Below are 18920 nucleotides of genomic sequence, written 5' to 3'. Positions count from 1 at the left end.
CTAGGAGCAAATACAAACCAAATTAGAAGGCTCTAAATCCATTAATTATAAAAATAATTAAATACGTCAATAGGGTTTATTAAAAGCCATGCATCTTTTGGTACTTGTTAAAAGTCAAGCTTCGTGAGGTTTTACGCAATAGTAAACCAAATAAGATGACCTCAATAGTCATTCATGCCCAATTTTTTCTGTAATGACCATATTGTGCTTAAATGAGTCAAAATGACATTTCTAAAAAAAAAAATGTCAAAATTACATACTTTAAAGACTTTGTCAAATATTCTCAATTAAGCAGTATACCAATTTTTCAAGTTAAGATTATTAGGAGTCATTACTATGACACTAGGACAATTAGTTTGATGACTCAAAGGTTTGGAGATGTAAAAGCAACCATCATCACCAACGACATTTGTATGAACGATTTTTTCTTAAGTCTAAGCGATCTTTTCATAAGCGTTTATAATAGATTTTGATTTCAGAATTTTCTATCTCTAAATGCAAAAAAAAAAAAAAAGACTACAAGATATCATTGACTGCCACCCATTCCATAAAATTAAAAAAATAAATTATTCACAATGATTGAACTAGGGCCATTCTCAAAATTTTTTTCTCATGATTATAATATTTTAAGAGAAAAAAAAGCTAATTTGGCATTTAAAATTGTTTAGCAAAATTAAAAACATTAGATTTAACCTTTTTAGCCAATTTAACATCTTAATTTTTTAAAATAATTATATTTAATAATTTGGGTCAATTTAATTATTACTTGAGTGTGGTACATTCTATATGGTATACTACACAAATTATAATGTTTAAAATAGTGTTTTTTTTTTTTTGGGAAAAAAAGTGTATTTGAGCCTCTAAGGAGGACTAAATTATAATTCACCTCTGAAAAGTAAAAAAATGGAGGGTAGCCCAGACCTAGAAATACAATCTTACAATCTCCTTCCTTAATACTCTGAATTTTGGACATTGAGCTTTTAATTGAACTGCAACGTATTTCTGTACTTCAAACAAATAGGCTCCGTGAACTTTGAAAACCCTAACCTTTTGTGCGTATCTATCTCTCCAACAGAGCGCGCGAATTTGCTACCTGCTACAGCAAAGAATGGCTCTAGAAATAGAAGCTCGAGAGTAAGTCATCTTCAAAAATTGATTCAGTTTCTACCCTCATTCACTCAAATTCGTTATTTTCCTTTTTGCTTAATCACAACTTGCGGTTTTAATTTGACTAATGTGTTTTATATACTGATTTCTGATAAATTTTGATTTCAGTGTTATCAAGATTGTGCTTCAATTCTGCAAAGAAAATTCACTGCACCAAACATTCCAGACATTGCAGAACGAGTGCCAAGTCTCGCTCAATACAGTAGATAGTATTGAGACATTTGTTGCTGATATCAATAGTGGAAGATGGGATGCCATATTGCCTCAAGTGGCTCAACTTAAGCTTCCTAGGAATAAATTGGAGGACTTATATGAACAGGTATGTGCAGTAGGTTTGTTAATGTGTCCTGCTGCTGCATTGGCTGGATTTCAGTATTTGCATCTGGTTATAGTCTTATAGAAATTGTTTTTGCTTTTGTGTTTCTTTATGGGAAGGTTCTTGTCAAGCCAATGTTTTTTTAATGACCTAATTCTCCAAAATTTATCGCCTGAATTTCTAGTCAAATGGGGTGCTTATCTGTACTTATGATATTGGACCAGTAATTGCTATAATTTGACATTAGGTTTCTATTTGCTTTAAATTGAATTTGCAAGTTAGTTTTGGCATGAATTTGGTGTATAGTTCAATAAAAAAAAAGGAAAAGTGGAAATACTGGCAAATGTAATCAATGATAACTGCGATACCTCTATATTATTCATAAGCGTCACCTAATTTTTAGTTGAGCCTTTTCACTTGATTGGCTAAAGTCTTTGTCTTGGTACAAAGTCATTGTTTGCATTTGAGCCGTCCTCAACGAGGTGCTTGTTATATAGTCTAAGCCGTTGCTGTTTTTCGCTCCCATCCAACTTTGGCCTCAATATGAGCTTGAGCCGAAACTTACCAGAGCAAGATCCCAAGTTATTTATGCATTCATTTTGTCAACTATGAAGCACTTTGTTGCCATAGCATAGTAATTAAAGGCGCAAGGTGCAAGGCGCAAAGGGCTGTTGGAGCGTAGGCACTAGCCTCCAGGCGAAGGCGCGTGCCCGATTGAAGTGAGGCGCAAAAAAAAAAAAAAAAAGAATAAAATACATAAATCTGAAAAATATATTTTAAGATATCAATTAAAAAAAAAAAAAAAAGAGAAAAAAGTAGAAAACATGGAAAGAAACACTCATAAATCAGAAAAAATGGCAACACGACAAGTTATATTGATATTAGAGTTAAGACAGAAAAGAGTATAATCAAAAAAATGAAAAAAAAAAAAGAAATAGAAAGAAAATATAGGAAGAAAAATTGAAAGAGTTATATCTGGATGGAATGAGGCTAAAGACTAGATTCCAAGAGGTGACTGCTAGATGAAGGAGTGGAGGTTGGATCACAAAGCACATCACCGCTTTTTGTGTTGCATTTTATTTCTTTTATATTTGTTTATTTATTTTGTGTAAGCTGATATTGGCTAGATAGCTTTATATTGAAAAAAAACCCTAGGTGACTTGTTCTGGAAAACAAAAAAAATAGAAAGGCGTGCCTTTCTCGAGCCTTAGGCGCAAAAAGGCTCATGCCTCTACCCAGAGGCGATAGCCTAAGTGAAGTCGCCCCCCTCAGGACTGTTGAGGTGCAAGCCCTTGATATGTGCCATAGTATTTCTTTCAAGTACATTTCTGTTTTCCTTTTTTTTTTTTTTTTTTAACCATTTGATGTTGCAGATTGTATTAGAAATGATAGAACTTCGAGAGTTGGACACTGCACGTGCCATTTTAAGACAAACTCAGGCAATGGGTGTCATGAAGCAGGAGCAACCTGAGAGATACTTGCGACTTGAGCATCTCCTAGTTAGAACTTATTTTGATCCAAATGAGGTTAAGGATTACATTTTTTTTCCCATTGCTTTCTATACATTGCTTTCTTTTCTCCAATTATCTTTTATGTTCAATTGGAACTATACCGAATGGTTTATGTGTGTTTTTCTTTTTCTTTTTATCTATATTCGAACATTTATTAACCTATAATGATATGTGGTTTGCCTGTTGGTGGATAGTACTTAATCTCTTTATGGATGTGAAAGATGTTTTAATTCATTATAAAACATTATACAAATGTATATATATGCCTGAATTTACTTATCCTTTGTGTTGGTTTGTGCACCCAAGTAAGGGTTTAATAACTGTCAATCATAAAAGTGAATTCTTGATCATCAATATCATATTGTAGTATAGTTATTTAGTCTTCAGAATTCCTACATATGTTGGTCTTATTAGAGGAGCATAATGTAGGTAACATTATGGGGCTTGAGATTTAATGCCATTTGACAAGCAATGAGAAGCTAATTGACAAGATGAATAGCTTTTGTGGATATTTGTTTGTCTTTCTTTAAAGTTTGGTAAAGGGTAAGGATTAGGCTATCCTGCTAACTAGATGTTAGAGCAGTGGACTTAGGAAGACCATGGGGAGTTGGGAGGCTTTTGCATGTATTCCTCCTTAAATGAGGACAACTGGATTGACCTTTTTGATTTGATGGATACTATGAGACTCTTTTCTAGGTTCAAAATGAACCCAGATCAAGTTTGTAGACTAGCTCAAACTTGAAACTTGAGCATGTATAAGTTGACTGGCAGCCATTATTGCTTTAGTAGAAGCTTACAATCTATATAGAATGTGTTGGTTTGCTTTTAGTTATAAAAGGACGTTTTTGTTTCAATTACAAAGTTCTCCTTTTCTTTTCTTGTTCAAAAATAAAAACTATTCTTATTGAGTATTTTGATCAATGTATGGTAATGGATATATTTAGCCAAGTTAGTTTTTGGTGATATGTGGAATAAGCTTTTTGTCATGGTTGGTGAACAGTAGGTTCCCTCACATGCATGATGGAATTTTTTGGTGATTCACCTTAGGGTTTCTGGGAACAAAAATGAAGGTTACTGAGCTTCTTTAGTGAAGTAAGGGTGATGTGGGAAATACTGCCTCTAATCTGTTCCTAGGATGGGATTCTATTGATTTTAATTATAAACTGGTGTCCAATTTTTTATTTTCATAATTCATTTTTATGTGAGTTGCACTAATATTTTTGTCTATTGGGTTTACATTAATTTGAAAAAATGGATCCTTTGCAGTGAAGAGTTAATCAAACTGGTTATCTGTTGCTTAATTTTGGCTTTATAATGCATCACATTTCTTTTCCATCAAGTCAGTGAGTACATTCTTGGCTAATATTTAAGACCTATGCATAATTTGACAGGCTTATCAGGATTCAACAAAGGAGAAACGCCGTGCACAGATCGCCCAAGGTTTTACCTCATTTTCCTTCATTTTGGTTATTAGATCTAATTGTGAAGATTACCCATATGTATTTTCTATTGAATGTTTCTTAGTTGACGGTGGATTCCTTGATATTTAAAGGTTTATTTTGGCTTTTTTTCCTTGATTGTAGGAAGTATTATTCCTTGTATTTTCTTGCTTTCTGCTTGAATATTAGAATATTTCTCCATTTTCTTTCTTATCTTGCTTCAGGCTTTGGAATGCCTAGAGTTGAGCACTGAGATTGCTAAATGTGATAGCACTATAGTATTATTGCCATGGCGGCACCACAACATAGGGGTATTTTAATACATGGGTGGTTTTCAGTATTTGATTCCTTTATGATACTCTTACAAGTGTTGGCTATGGTCTCTAAATGTAGAAGAGGAAACAAAGAGTAGTGGATGAATGTGAAATATAGCTTGAAAGAATAAGCTTTTTGCAATTATGGAGCCATGGATTTGATGAAATTAAGGTCTTAATGCTCATGAAGATTATTTGAGATACTAGCTTGGACTTATATTTTTGTTCTTTTCTTTTCTTAGTGATTTGGATATTTGAATATTATTAAGGGATATTGTTTTCTTTCATATGTATTTTGCATGTACAGGTTGTGTCTCGATGGTGCTTTCCATGGCCCCACCACTTTTTTACCCTTTTTGCTTTCTTACTTGAAAGAAAAAAAAGGAAATCATCATTGTAGAAGTCCCTAGGATCACAAGTTAGTTACTTATTTAAATTGGTTTGCCCAAAAGGAACCATTGTGTTGATAAAGAAGGGAAGGATAGCATAAAAAAATATGAAGATAGAATGGTATAAATTTCTAAATTATGGTTCATAGGAGTGACTTGGGCAGATTTTCAAACTATCCATTGTCCCAATTTGATGTTGTTCTAACACAAGCACTCCCTCCAACCATGGAACTACTTATTTTTTTATTTTTTTATGGTGTGCTGATTCTTTTTTCTTATTATTCCCTTTGGCATTACAACACATTTATTTGAATCTAGCTTTTTATCATTATCATTGAATGCAGTTAATGAATCGTGTCTAAGATAAAAGTAGAGGAAACAGTTAAACATAGGTAATATGATAATAAGGTTTTAATGATTTTTGTGTTGTGTTTGACTTTGTGGGGTTTTTTTTGTACTTCACTAATATTATAAATATAGATTTACAGGTGTAGGATTGTAGCATGAAACTAGAGCATTTTTCTTTGTATTGTTTAACTCTCTCTCTCAATCATCATGGTAACAAAGCATCGTCCCCTAGGGTTTTGAGTTGCTTCTAACAATAGCATTGTTGGAGCTTTCTTTTAGTATCCCAGTTTGTTTCCTTGGACATGTTTGACAGAGAGAAGCCCATCGCGTCTGATGAACATGGCGATAACAGGGTGATTGGGACATACAATGATGATCCTTCTCTCCAAATCAGTCCTATTAAGTTGGATGGGACAAATTACCTTGCTTGGTCGCGTTCTTGCTTGTTGTTTATTAAGGCCCGAAGATTGCAAGGTTATATTACTGGATACAAAGAGAAACCAAAAATCTACGATTCATCCTTTAGCCAATGAGAATCGGAGAACTCTCTTGTCATGTCTTGGTTAATTAATTCAATGCAACCACAAATTGCCCATGGCTATCTCCTTCTCAATACTGCTCAAGAGATTTGGAATGCTATTGCTCAAACTTATTCCCATTTGGGCAATTATGCTCATGTGTATAAGTTGAGGAAGAAGGTTCATGAAATAAAGCAAGGGGAATTGACAATAGCACAATATTTCTCTGAACTTAGTGGGTTATGGCAGGAGCTTGATTATTACCTAGACGTTCAAGCATCATGTACAACTGATACAATCAAATTTCAAAAATTTTTTGAAAAAGAAAGGGTGTATGATTTTTTGGCTGGTTTAAATGTTGAATATGATCAAATTCGAATTCAGGTTCTTGGGAGAGATCCATTCCCCTCCTTAATGCAGACTTACGACTATGCACAACAAGAAGAGAGTCGACGCAATGTTATGTTGCATATCACTCCTATAGACAGGTCTTCAAAGGTGGAAGACTTATCCCGTAGAATTAAAAAAGGAGAATGGACTCGGGAAATGGATCAAGGTTCATCCAAAAAGACAACCTAAAATGTGAATGTTGTGGAAAAACGAGACACACTAAGGACACTTGTTGGAAACTCCATGGTAGGCCAACGAGAAGGCAAGGTGGTAAAAGAACGGGTGCCCTTAGATCACAAGCCTATATGTTTGAAGCTAAGGAGACCACTCAATTTGAAGGAAAAACCGACTGGTGGATTATCCAAAGAAGACATACAAACCTTCAGGCACCTAATGGCTTGACTAGATGCTTCATCAACCATGGCTTCTTCCTCTACTTCCTCTTCCAATTTTGCACATTTAGGTATAGAACATTTAGCAATTACTGCTCTTCCTATTGTCAATTGTAACTCTTAGATTATAGATTCTAGAGCATTTGAACTTATCACGGATGACATGAAATTTTCTAAGCTAGTTTCCTTGCTTAGGTCAAGATAAAATCCGTACAATTGACGGGTCTTCTATCTTCCATCATTGGGAAAAGTTCTATAATTGTACTTCTACCATTACTTCACCACTTGTCATATTCCTAGTTTTCCTCATAATCTATTATCAATTAGTGCTATTACTAGAGATTTGAATTGTAAAATTAAATCCTATTCTTATTTTGTTCTTCAGGAGTTTAACTCAGGGAAAATGATTGGCTATGGTAGAGTACGAGGTGGCTTATATTTACTGGAAGTAGGTTTTCATCTTTATCTAAGGCTCGAGCTATGTTAAGTGATTCGAAGTCTGCCTATCAACAAATAAGTCAACGACACATGAGATTAGGACATCCTTCTTTCTTCATTTTAGCAAAAGTATATTCAAAGTTATTTAGACAATGTAATAAGGAGTATTTGGTTTGTGATGCTTGTGGATTTGCCAAACATGTTATCCTCCTACCAATAATAGTTTTGTTCCTTCTGTAATTATTTTACTTGGATGTGTGGGGTCCTAGTCCTATGGTTCCTTTATCTGTTATGGTTGGTTTGCTACATTTATTAATTGTTGTAGTTTGAGTATATTTGATGTGTGCAAAAAATGAAGTATTTTCTTGTTTTTAGTCCTTCCATAAAATTATTAGCTTGCAATTCAATGTTGAAGAAAAGTGTTATGAATTGATAATGGTATAGAATATATGGAGAGTGCCTTTCAAAAGTATTTAGATAGTCATAGGATTGTACATCAAACTAGTTATGTCAAAAGTGCTGCCGACAATGGTGTCTCTGAGAGGAGGAATAGACATTGTTAGAGGTTGCCTTATCTCTCAAGTTCATTATGAATGTTCCCAAAGCTTACTGTGGGGGACGTAGTACTCTCAGTGTACCTAATCAATTGAATGCCCCTAAGGACTCTAAATTTCAAGTCCTCTAGAAATTATTCAAGGTACTAATTCATCTCTTGTCCCTCCACTAGAAAATTTCTTATTAGTATGGATGTTACTTTTAGGGAGAGAGTGATATTTTCTTCTCGAATTGTCACCTCTTTAAGGGGAGAAGAGTTGTGTGCAAGAGGTGACTCTTGGTTAGGGGGAGAATGAAGTCAAAGCAGAGATTTATTGTATTTTAGAGCCAAACGTGAAGCGATTAATTGAGGGAGATGCAGGAGATATTGAGAATCAGAGTGAGGACGTGAATGTGAAGAGATTAGGCAGATTGGACAAGCTAGATTTGTGAAGGGTGAAGGTGTCCTTACAAAAAAAAAAAAAAAAAATAGATATACTGTCGATAATACTCTACCTAGTCAAGCGCCAATCCCAGACTTAACCCTGTAGAATCAAGTAGCAAATCTCCTACTACTACTCAGATCCCTATTCTTGATTCCCTTGATAGTGATCTTGAACTTCCACTTGTTATTGGCAAAGGAATTTGGTCATGTCTCCAATATCCTATCTCTAATTTTTCCTTTTCATACGAATCTCTATCTCCTTCCTATGGAGCTTTTTAGTTGTCCTTATTCTTATTCTGTTCCATATGGATCGGAGGAAGCAATTTAATGATCTAATGGAAAGAACCTGTGGTTGAAGAGATGACAGCCTTATCCAAAAAAGGTACTTGGGAGCTTATTAATCTTCCTTCGGATAAGAACCTGGTAGAGTGTAAATGGGTGTTCAATATTAAACACAATGCAGATGGCTTTATTAAGAGATTTAAAGCTCGATTGGTAGCGAAGGGTTTTACTCAGACTTATGGGATAGTTTACCAAGAAACTTTTCCACTGATTGCAAAGATGAATTCTACTAGAATTATCTTTTCTTGTGCTGCAAATCTTGGTTGGTTTGCAGCAGTTTAATGTAAAAAATGCCTCCCTACATGGTGAGTTAGAAGTAGTAGTCTATACGGAAATTTCATCAGGGTTTGCTTGTTAGCAAACTAAAGCGAAGGTTTGTTGTTTGAAGAAAGCTTTATATGGCTTAATGCGGTCACCTAGAGCTTGGTTCAACAGGTTTAGTAAAGCTATGAAAACTTTCGGTTATCACCAAAGCAATGCAGGTCAAACTATTCATCAAACGTCATTATGGTAAGATCACTATTCTCATTGCATATGCTGATGATATAGTTGTGACAGGAGACAATCAAGAAGAGCAGTTTAGATTAACGAAGTATCTTGCAACTGAATTTGAAATTAAGGACTAGGGAAAACTTCAGTAGTTCCTTGGAGTAGAGGTTGCTAGATTGGATAAAGATATTGTCATATCCCAAAGAAAATACATCCTTGATTTACTTGAAGAGACAGGTGTGTTGGGCTGTAAACCTGCTGATTCTCCTACTGAGGCAAATCACAAACCGAAAGGAAATATTGGAGAAGCAATTGATATGGGTCAGTACCAAAGGCTGGTTCAGAGGCTAATTTATCTCTCATACATTCGTCTTGATACTTATGCTTTAAATGTGGTTGACCAATTTATGCATAGTACTTGAACTGTTCATCTAGGTGTTGTAATTTTGATTCTTTGATGCTTAAAGTCTGCCAGGGAAGGGCTTACTTTTTTCCCAACAATCTTCATTTGAAGGTAAAAGCATATACAAGTGCTTATTGGGCTGGATCTCCTGAGGATAGGCATTCTACCTCAGGATATTGTTCATTTTGTGCATATCTGGTTCCTTGGAGAAGTGAAAAACAGAGTGTGGTTGCAAGGTCAAGTGCAGAAGCTGATTATAGAGCAATGGCACAAGGTGGTTGTAAACTCTTATGGCTTAAAAAACAGATGAAAAAATTACATCTGTTCGAGGTGAAGACATTGTTCCTGTATTGTGGTAACAAGGCTGCCATTAGTATTGCTCACAATCCAGTTCAACAGATTGCACGAAGCACATTGAGACTGATTGAACTTTTCTTAAAGAAAAATTAAATGATCAGTTTCTGAGTTTTGACTAGGTAAATTCAGAAAATCAATAAGGGTTTGTGTAGCAAAATTTTCCATTCTTTTGTATGCAAGATGGTGTATGAGAGATATGCATACACCATCGTGAGAGAGTGTCGATAGCTGTATATAACCTAAGTTTAGGAATTAATTGTGTTATGTTAGATCCGACTTTATAGGGGTATATTTGTACTTTGATAATATTATAAATATAGATTTGCTTACAGGTATAGGACAGTAGCATGAAACTAGAACCATTTTCTCTTTATTTTTTAATTCTCTGAAACATCAACTTTGCAATTATAGTACTTTAAATCCATCTCTCCTTAGTCCTTATGCTTGTATTTCAGTTTTTTTAACCTAATGAGATTTTTTTGAAACCTTTTATGAATTCAGCTCTTGCCACGGAAGTTAGTGTTGTTCCGCCTTCTCGATTAATGGCTCTAATTGGTCAGGCTTTAAAATGGCAGCAACACCAAGGTGAGCTTTTGGACCCGCTTATATCCATATTCTATTGTGATGTGAAACTTTATATCAAATCCGATTGAAAAATATATGCTACAATTTTTTTTTCCATTTGCTGGGTAGATGATTATAGTTTGCAATTAAACTTGTTTACCAATTCACATTTCTTATGCTCTTTCCTGTATCATAATGATTTTTAGCATATTTTTATCCTTATTTATGTTTCTATGATCTTCAAAAATATGGCTGCTACCTCTACCTGCCAGGTGTTTGGGGATGAATTACTCTCGTGCCATTTATCTTTACTTCAGAACTAGATGATGAATCATGTGTATTTTGCCCCTTCAGGGTTGCTCCCACCGGGAACACAATTCGATTTATTCCGAGGAACAGCTGCTATGAAACAGGATGTGGAGGACATGTATCCAACAACCCTTGCACACACTATTAAGGTTTGTGTATATCTGTTGCCTATGTTACCATCCATTTTAAACTCTTTCACCTGTGTTGACGAATTGTGTGCAGTGATGCTGCAGACTACTTATTCCATTGTTTTTATGGTTACGGGTGCTGCTTGGTATGGTTTTCCACAGCTATCTAAAGAAAAAATGAAAATTATAATGACCCATTGATGTACAGAACCTCTGCAACTTTTCTAAACCCTCTCTCCGGTGATTGGTTTATCCAAGACTGTTACTAGGGGTATTTATAAAACTGCTGAAACCTATTCAAATTCAAACCAATCTAAACGATCCAAAACCACGGTTTTAAATATTGGTGATTTGTTTTTATTTCTAAAATTTAAAACTGAGCTTCTAGTTAGTTTTACAATTTTGGGGTCACAACCACCCAAACCGAACCAAACCGCTCTATATATGCGTGTGTGTGCGTGTAAGTTTGAACTTTTAAATGATAAATAATTCAATCCAATTTTTGAATGAAATTTTCTTTGCATTGCTTAGTTTATATTGGGTAGTAATTATACCATAATTTGATATTAGTTAGGTAAATTATATAATTAGTTTGTGAAAAGTTCAAATGTTAAAAATTCATAAAAAAATATATTATTAGACATTATATGCAACTTATACATGGGTGAAATTATAGTTTTTTATGATTTTTTAGTAATAAGTATAGAAATAAATAAATATGTAAATTCTATATTAATAAATTGCTAAGTTAACATCTTATTAAGTACAAAAATTTTGGAACATCTATTTAAAATTGTGTTTTATGTCATCATTTGTATTAATCCATTTTTCATGTTTAACATAGTATTGATCATTTTTCTTTCCTTCTTAACTAGATGAATGAGGAAGTTTAATTTCGCTTTTTTCAAACCGAACCAAACTGTCACTAAAGGTAAGGTTTGGTTTGGTTTCAATTCTTTTAAACAGCCACTTAGGTTTGCTTTAACCAATCCACTAACAGCCCTAACGGTCACAGTAAATCCTAAGCAGCACTATCCAACTATTGCTATGAATTTCGATGTGGCATATTGAATTAATAGAAAATTGAGGGTCACTTCTGGCTGCCATATGAGTTTATTTTGATTTGAGCCAAACTTTACCATCTTTAATTAAAGCAAATTATGTCAATTAGTTCTTGGATAAGCTCATCTATTCTCGGTCACCATAGTATTGACTTTGCCCCTAATAGTCATTTCCGCCTGAAGAAATCTCCATTTGGATAGCAAATTGAGAAAGGATGTAATTTATCTTTTGCCAAAGCTATATCTTTCAGTTCTGCAATGTTGACCCAGATCACAATTGACTTTTGAGCAGAGCTTCTACAATATTCAGAAAAATATGAACTGTTTGAAACATATGTGGAAATTGTGAATTATAAGAACGATGGTAGAGTAATTAGATATTTCCTGATTGAACAGGCAATTCCATTTAATATCTTGTTATGTCTTATTAGCTTTATTTGGTTTGCATGCATTGCCTGTGTATATTATTATATTTGGTTGGACCCTAAATCATAAGCTCCTCATATTATGCCTGAATTTATCTGCTGCAGTTTGGAACAAAAAGTCACGCTGAATGTGCTCGGTTCTCACCAGATGGGCAGTTCCTTGTTTCGTGCTCTGTTGATGGGTTTATTGAGGTATCTTCTGGGGAAGTTTCTTCCAACAGCTAAACATTGATGAATGAATCTCTATTGATTTTTGAGTTCTTGGTCATTACAAGGTCTGGGATTACCTAACTGGAAAGCTGAAGAAAGATCTTCAGTACCAGGCTGATGTAAGTCACACTTTGATTTCTTTTCGTTCTAGTATTGTTTTTACGGCTTAAATTATTATTTTCTAGAATTAACAAGAAAGTCCTTATTTGTTTTTTCTTGATATAGGTTGATTTTACAAGCTGTCTCCAACGTTGTCTGACCAAATATCATCCATTATTGCATATTTATCTAGTGCCACCTGATATGAATTTGGGAAGTAAGCCTAGGTCCATTAGCATCCCCTAGGTAGAAGTATAGAACCCCTTGCCATTCCTTTTAGAACTAATCTTCCAAGCAAAATTATTACAACGACTAATGATAGCTTTGTGTAGCCTGGCACCATGAGTCTCTCTAGATATTTCTAATGTACTTCTTAACCGCTTACCTAAAAATTCTTAACTAAATTTTCGCTGGCCCTAAATCCTAATTAACTAGATAAAAAAAACCTCGTGTAATTTGATGATAATTGAAATTGTCTTTCCACCAGTAAAACCACTAAAAATTAGGACTAATAATTTTCTTTTTTCTTTCTGCTGCTATTAAAACTCCCTGTCAAGAATGAAGTTATTTTGTCACAAATGCATGCCTTATTTGATTTATTTGTTTTTTTAGCATTGTAAATGTATCTCTAATATGCTGGCTTTGCAGTAGATTAGGCTATCTTGTGCATTTCTGATGAATGGTTAACCATTTCAGGAAACTTTTATGATGCATGATGATCCTGTCCTATGTGTTGATTTTAGCCGAGATTCTGAGATGATTGCCTCTGGTTCCCAAGATGGGAAGATCAAAGTAAGTTTAGTTATAGTGTTTAGATTTAGATTATGCATAATCGAAGGTAAAATCTGACAAAAATATGTAAAACTTGGAATTTCAATATTGAAATGTGGCTAAAAGTTTGTGTGATAATATAGGTCTGGCGGATAAGGACTGGTCAGTGCTTGCGCCGTCTTGAGCGTGCTCATTCTCAAGGAGTCACTAGTGTTACCTTCTCTCGTGATGGAAGCCAGCTGCTAAGTACATCCTTTGACAACACAGCCAGGTTGGTTAATGACTGTTTCTTGTTGCATGTTCTTCCCTGTGGCACATTATAGCTTATTAGTTATTATTCATATTTGACTATGTTGATTACCATAGATTGGCATATATCTAGATATCACATAATGTAAGACATTTGTGATTTTGTTCATTTCCATATTCATACAGCAATTTCTTTTCTTCCCTTGGCTACCATTTTAGGAATAACCATTCATTGTGTTTGATGTAGAATACATGGCCTAAAATCCGGGAAGTTGTTAAAAGAATTCCGCGGCCATACCTCTTATGTGAATGATGCCATCTTTACAAGTGATGGAACTCGTGTTATCACTGCATCCAGTGATTGCACAGTCAAGGTAAGTTCCACAGTTAGATTTTTTAAGTGTTGGGCCCAAGGCATCTATCTTTTATCTTCCCCTATTTGCATAACAGATTTTTTGTTGCCTTTTAGTAGGTTTGGGATGTGAAGAGTACAGAGTGTATACATACATTTAGGCCACCACCTCCATTAAGGGTATTTTCCCTCATTTCAATTTGCACTCTAATGGGATTGAGTAATTTAGCTGCATTATCTTGTATTATGTATTGGTTTAGAATGAAACATTTATTTGTAATATTATATTGTTTTTCTTTCCATTTTTCCATATATCTAATTGTTGCTATTTGAACTGTAGGGGGGTGATGCTTCTGTGAACTCTGTTCATCTTTTCCCTAAAAACACAGATCACATTATTGTCTGTAATAAGACATCCTCGATTTGCATCATGACACTTCAAGGACAGGTAGCTTCTCAACTCGAACTAATGCAATAACATCATGTTCCACCATGGATAGCACCGTCAGTGCTTTTTTATAGTTTTCTTTACCCAGAAAATAAAATAAGATAAAAGTGATGCCTATTATATTTGCTGTATGTTTGGGCTCTTGGAATAGTAACATGTCATAACTCACTGCTGCTGCTGTCTTGCTACTTCATGGCTGCTCACATCTGGAATTTTTTTCTCATTTATTTCTTTATTTATATTTTTTTGTGGTCGTTGCTAGTTTCTATGTTTTAAGATGTCTCATTGTGATCAGATGACTTGAATATTAATCTACACTGAAATTCCAAATCATTAATGAAATACTTTTCTTCTTGCACTATTAAGGTATATACATGCCTTTAGTCTATTGGATATTTTCTCAACACCCAAAAGCATGGGCGCTTAAAGTTGTTTAGTTAAAATTTTTAAAGGAATATAGATATTGCCATATTGGTCATGGACTAGTAGTCGTAGAGCTATGGTTGACCGCTTGCCTTGCAGTGCAAGAGATCAAGGGATCAAACCCTGAAATCCCCTTCCCGTTAAAATGTTTATGATTTATCAGAAATTAGAAAAAGAAAACATTGGCGTGATATGCACCACTAAGGATGTGATATATTTTTTAGTTTGGTTTCCTTTTTTTATTGCATTGAAATATTGAATAATTTTAATGAACATGGGACACTGCAAAGTACAAACACAAATCAGCAACTTCACTTGAGTTTCCATAAATTGAAGGAAATCCTTTTAATGCTAGAGGGGAATATTATTATTTGATATTTACTTTTTGAACCATTATAACACAGGTCGTGAAGAGTTTTTCATCTGGTAAAAGAGAAGGTGGAGATTTTGCTGCGGCATGTGTATCACCAAAAGGTGAATGGATATACTGTGTTGGTGAAGACAGGTACTGCTTTAGTTTGGTATTTTCACTGTTAAGTTTCTACATTTTTGGTATGAAATATGAATTTTCACCTCTATCACTTTGATTTATATTTGCTCTTAATTTTGTTTGACTTGTATAAAGATTTATCTTGTGTTCTAATAACATTTATATGGAGGTCCAAAATATTATATGCTGCTAAGCATGTTATTTATGTTTGCTATGCATTTTTTTTCTTTTTCATTTTTCCTGCTTTTGGCGAAGAAAACAGTGGCCTTTTTTTCCTAGGTGCTCATTTTTTATGGGCTTTTAGTTTAATATTTCTATTCAGTAGTCGTGGTTATTGGCAGAACTTACAGAATCAATCATTCGGGCTCATAATAAATTAAAAGTTGCTCATGCTACTCAGCCTAGAGCGTTGAGCATTAAACAGTGACGTTCTCTCGGAGTAAAACATTACCTTCTGGGTGGAATTGCCACAACATGGGCATTCTTCTTAGCAAGAATTATTGCAGCAGGACAATGGCTAGGAGGATTTCAAAGACATTATGGCATTAAGATTTCCAAGGTTTTGTGAGTGATTGGTAGAAAGAAGTCAAAGTTCAATTGTTCTTGAATCTGTAATGTAGAAGCAACTTAGATATATTGTGATTGAGGCTTTAGGTAAACAAGCCGGTCTGCACGCTGACATCTGTAACTATCAATGCTTGTTATATTTGGTTATTTGCTAGCATATCCAATAAGCTATAATGTGGCTGCAATTTGATTAGCTACTATTTTTACTGTAAACTACGAAGTAAATGTAAAAACAAGCACAAGCCACTTTGAAGGCAGGAGTCAGTTGAAACTGGGGAAAAAAGCTCTTGCTTAAGCCTATCTTTTCACAGGCCATGCAAGTATAGGTGCATGGATAGGTCTATGGGTTTTTGAGTATAGATTTTTAGGTAAATTCATGTTGCATGGAAATTGTGATGCTCTTAAGATCAAACCTGTCAACTGTGACTGTTGGTGTCCACTGTTCTCTATATCCTTGGATGGCTTTCTGACGTTGAACTTTACTGCTACACTGAAGATCGTATACCTGCTATGTTACTTTGATGATTCAATTTGCACTGACCATCATTGTTGAAATCTGCAACAAATTTATTTTAATAATTTTCTACAGTATCAATCTTTTTGTATTTGGCAGCCGTTGGCACTTGGTACTGCTTTTGATTATGTTACTGATATCTTCTGAAAATCGTATGCAGGAATATGTACTGCTTCAGCCAGCAGTCTGGTAAACTGGAGCATCTAATGAAGGTAAGTAAAATTTGTGGAGGTTAATGTGGTTCAATAGGCCTTCTTGTTGCTTTGTCACGTTCATTCACCGTCAGGGTAACTGACAATTGGTCTGCATTCCATGAAAATGAATCATACAATGTTTGGATGGAATGTTGTTAAATGAGGGATTCAAATACTTAGGTTCATGAATAAAGGCTAAATTGAAAATATCTAATCAAAGGAACCCTGTGTGTTTGCAATCTGCAAGCATTCAGATTTTGTTTGTATTTGAAAACTTGTGCTAGCTTTAGATTTTTTGCATAAACGTGTTGTGCAAAGTTGCAAGTTGGTGTCCACAATGCCAAACAGACTGTTAATTTCATCCGTTTGTACAATGATCTCATGACTGCATATGTTTGTATTTCGACTTCTTATTAATGGCAGGTTCATGAGAAGGATGTAATTGGCGTAACTCATCATCCCCATCGGAATCTTGTTGCTACATACAGTGAAGACTCAACAATGAAGTTATGGAAGCCTTGAATTGCCATTGTGCTGGTCATATTTATATTTTCTCCATACCATTTTGCCTGCTTTGGCCCCCTGCCCTCATCTACCTTGAAACAAAATAATTTTGAGTCAACTGTTATTTTATTATTTGCCTGGTAAATTGTAGAGAGTCTTCAAAATGATTGTGCACTTGCCTGTATCATTCTTAATTAGAAGGAGCCAGATCTTTGTAGCTGTAGCCAACCAGCCATCAATTTGCAATCCATTTTCTTGTACAGGCAACTAATTGAAGTTTCTTTTCTTACATCTCTCTCTCTCTCTCTCTCTCTCTTTGAGTACACTGAACTCATTGTATGCCCCATCACTGCACATAGTGCACCTCCTCCTGGATTTGATATATAATGTGTTTACTTCTATTGTCATTATTTTGAAGTTAATTATGTTAATCTTTGATGATTTCTTTAATCATTTTACACTTTTTAATTTTATGTGTATCATATTTATAAGTTTTAAACTTTAATTGCCTTTAAATTGGTATATTATGGTAGAGGGTTTTTGGTAATTTTTCTCAAGAGTGACATGATGCGGATGATTCTACTTCTTTTCTTTTCATTTGTTTTTTTTTTTTTTTTTAAATAATTCTAGTTTATTAATTAATGCTGAAGAATCGTTTCCTGCAAGTATTTATTATTAGCTCTTAGTCTCTCGCAAGTTGGTTGGTTGGGTTCTAAATGCAACTGCATGAGTCCTGTGAAAGCGCACCATCATGCATGGCAAGCTTTCCCACTCAGATCTAATCATGTAGCTCTCTATTCTCTGAATATCTTCAACTAGTACTCCATTTGTTTAATGCTAGTTTTTCTTTTTTCATAACCAGGGTTATTAGACGAAGTAGAATAGATACATTTGATTTCATTATTCTTATTTTATGTCCCTTTCAATAGCATATACTCCTTCTGTTCCATTTTAATAAATATTTTATTTAGTTTCACTTTAAGTTCTCATTCAAGATTTTGAAACTATTTTAATTATTTTTTTTCAATTACTCATTTTTACTAGATGTCATTTATTTTTATATTTACTTTTAGTAATGACAATTCAAACATTTTATTACATATTTTTAGAAAACTAATGAGTTCTAATTATTTTCGTAATTCTTATGAAAAGAGCAATGAATTGAAATTTTTTTGAATTTTTGAATAAAGAAAACTGTTGGTGTTTAAATATGACTTTTTGACTATGTGATGGATACTTGTAGCTACTAAATCCAATGTTATTATGAGAAATTTATTGCTTTAAGCTCATCTCAACCGCTTAAAGTGTTATTTATCTATTTAGAATCTTATATTTCATTGAAAAAGACAGCCTCTTTAACTTGTAATAATATCCCATATTGCAAAGGATAACATAAGTGGTCAAATTTAGATTAGATCGTAATCTTAGAAATTAAAATCAAGACTTTGAATTCACGTGTAAGTCAATATAAAAAGATTTAATGTTAAACACGGATTGAAAATATGTCAATTTTCAATAAATATGGTTCCGATTTCTTAAAGTAGAAAATTGAATGAGAACTAACAATTTCAATTTCAGTTCAATTTGAACTGAAATTAGGGTTATCACATGTTCTCTCTTTCTCCATAAATAAAATTTCTCATAATCTCCCATTCATCATGACCAAAAGGAAGAGAATCCTCCACCATCAAGTGTTGTTGCCACTAACCATGTTGAAAGTCAAACCAATAATAAACTATGCAACAGTTTCACTCACAGAACTTGAATGATTTCAAATTAGTAAATCCCAAATAAAAAAATAAAAAAAATTGAAATTTTGC

General features: G+C 34.0%; 1 protein-coding gene and 1 long non-coding RNA gene across 2 annotated transcripts; both read left to right on the top strand.

Moving 5' to 3' along the window:
• The first annotated feature begins 889 nt into the window (after nucleotides 1-889).
• SMU1 (transducin family protein / WD-40 repeat family protein) lies at nucleotides 890-17391 on the top strand. The gene is made up of 16 exons (XM_012237565.4): nucleotides 890-1134; nucleotides 1276-1486; nucleotides 2857-3009; nucleotides 4386-4434; nucleotides 10294-10377; nucleotides 10711-10814; nucleotides 12385-12471; nucleotides 12555-12608; nucleotides 13285-13380; nucleotides 13503-13630; nucleotides 13856-13982; nucleotides 14081-14140; nucleotides 14301-14408; nucleotides 15236-15336; nucleotides 16563-16614; nucleotides 17020-17391. The coding sequence occupies exons 1-16, from the start codon at nucleotides 1109-1111 to the stop codon at nucleotides 17116-17118; spliced, it is 1539 nt and encodes a 512-aa protein (XP_012092955.1). The 5' UTR covers nucleotides 890-1108; the 3' UTR covers nucleotides 17119-17391.
• LOC149496397 (uncharacterized) lies at nucleotides 4442-7610 on the top strand. Its single transcript, XR_016320900.1, has 2 exons — nucleotides 4442-6855; nucleotides 7170-7610. It is a non-coding gene; the product is annotated as an uncharacterized LOC149496397 (long non-coding RNA).
• Nucleotides 17392-18920: the final 1529 nt, after the last annotated feature.

The sequence above is a fragment of the Jatropha curcas genome, chromosome 5 (assembly GCF_041381405.1).
Source record: "Jatropha curcas cultivar XTBG-Jc1 chromosome 5, XTBG_Jcur_1.0, whole genome shotgun sequence".
NCBI classification, from domain to species: Eukaryota; Viridiplantae; Streptophyta; class Magnoliopsida; order Malpighiales; family Euphorbiaceae; genus Jatropha; species Jatropha curcas.
Note: the sequence above shows the minus strand (reverse complement) of the source record. Positions and strands in the feature narration are given on the sequence as shown.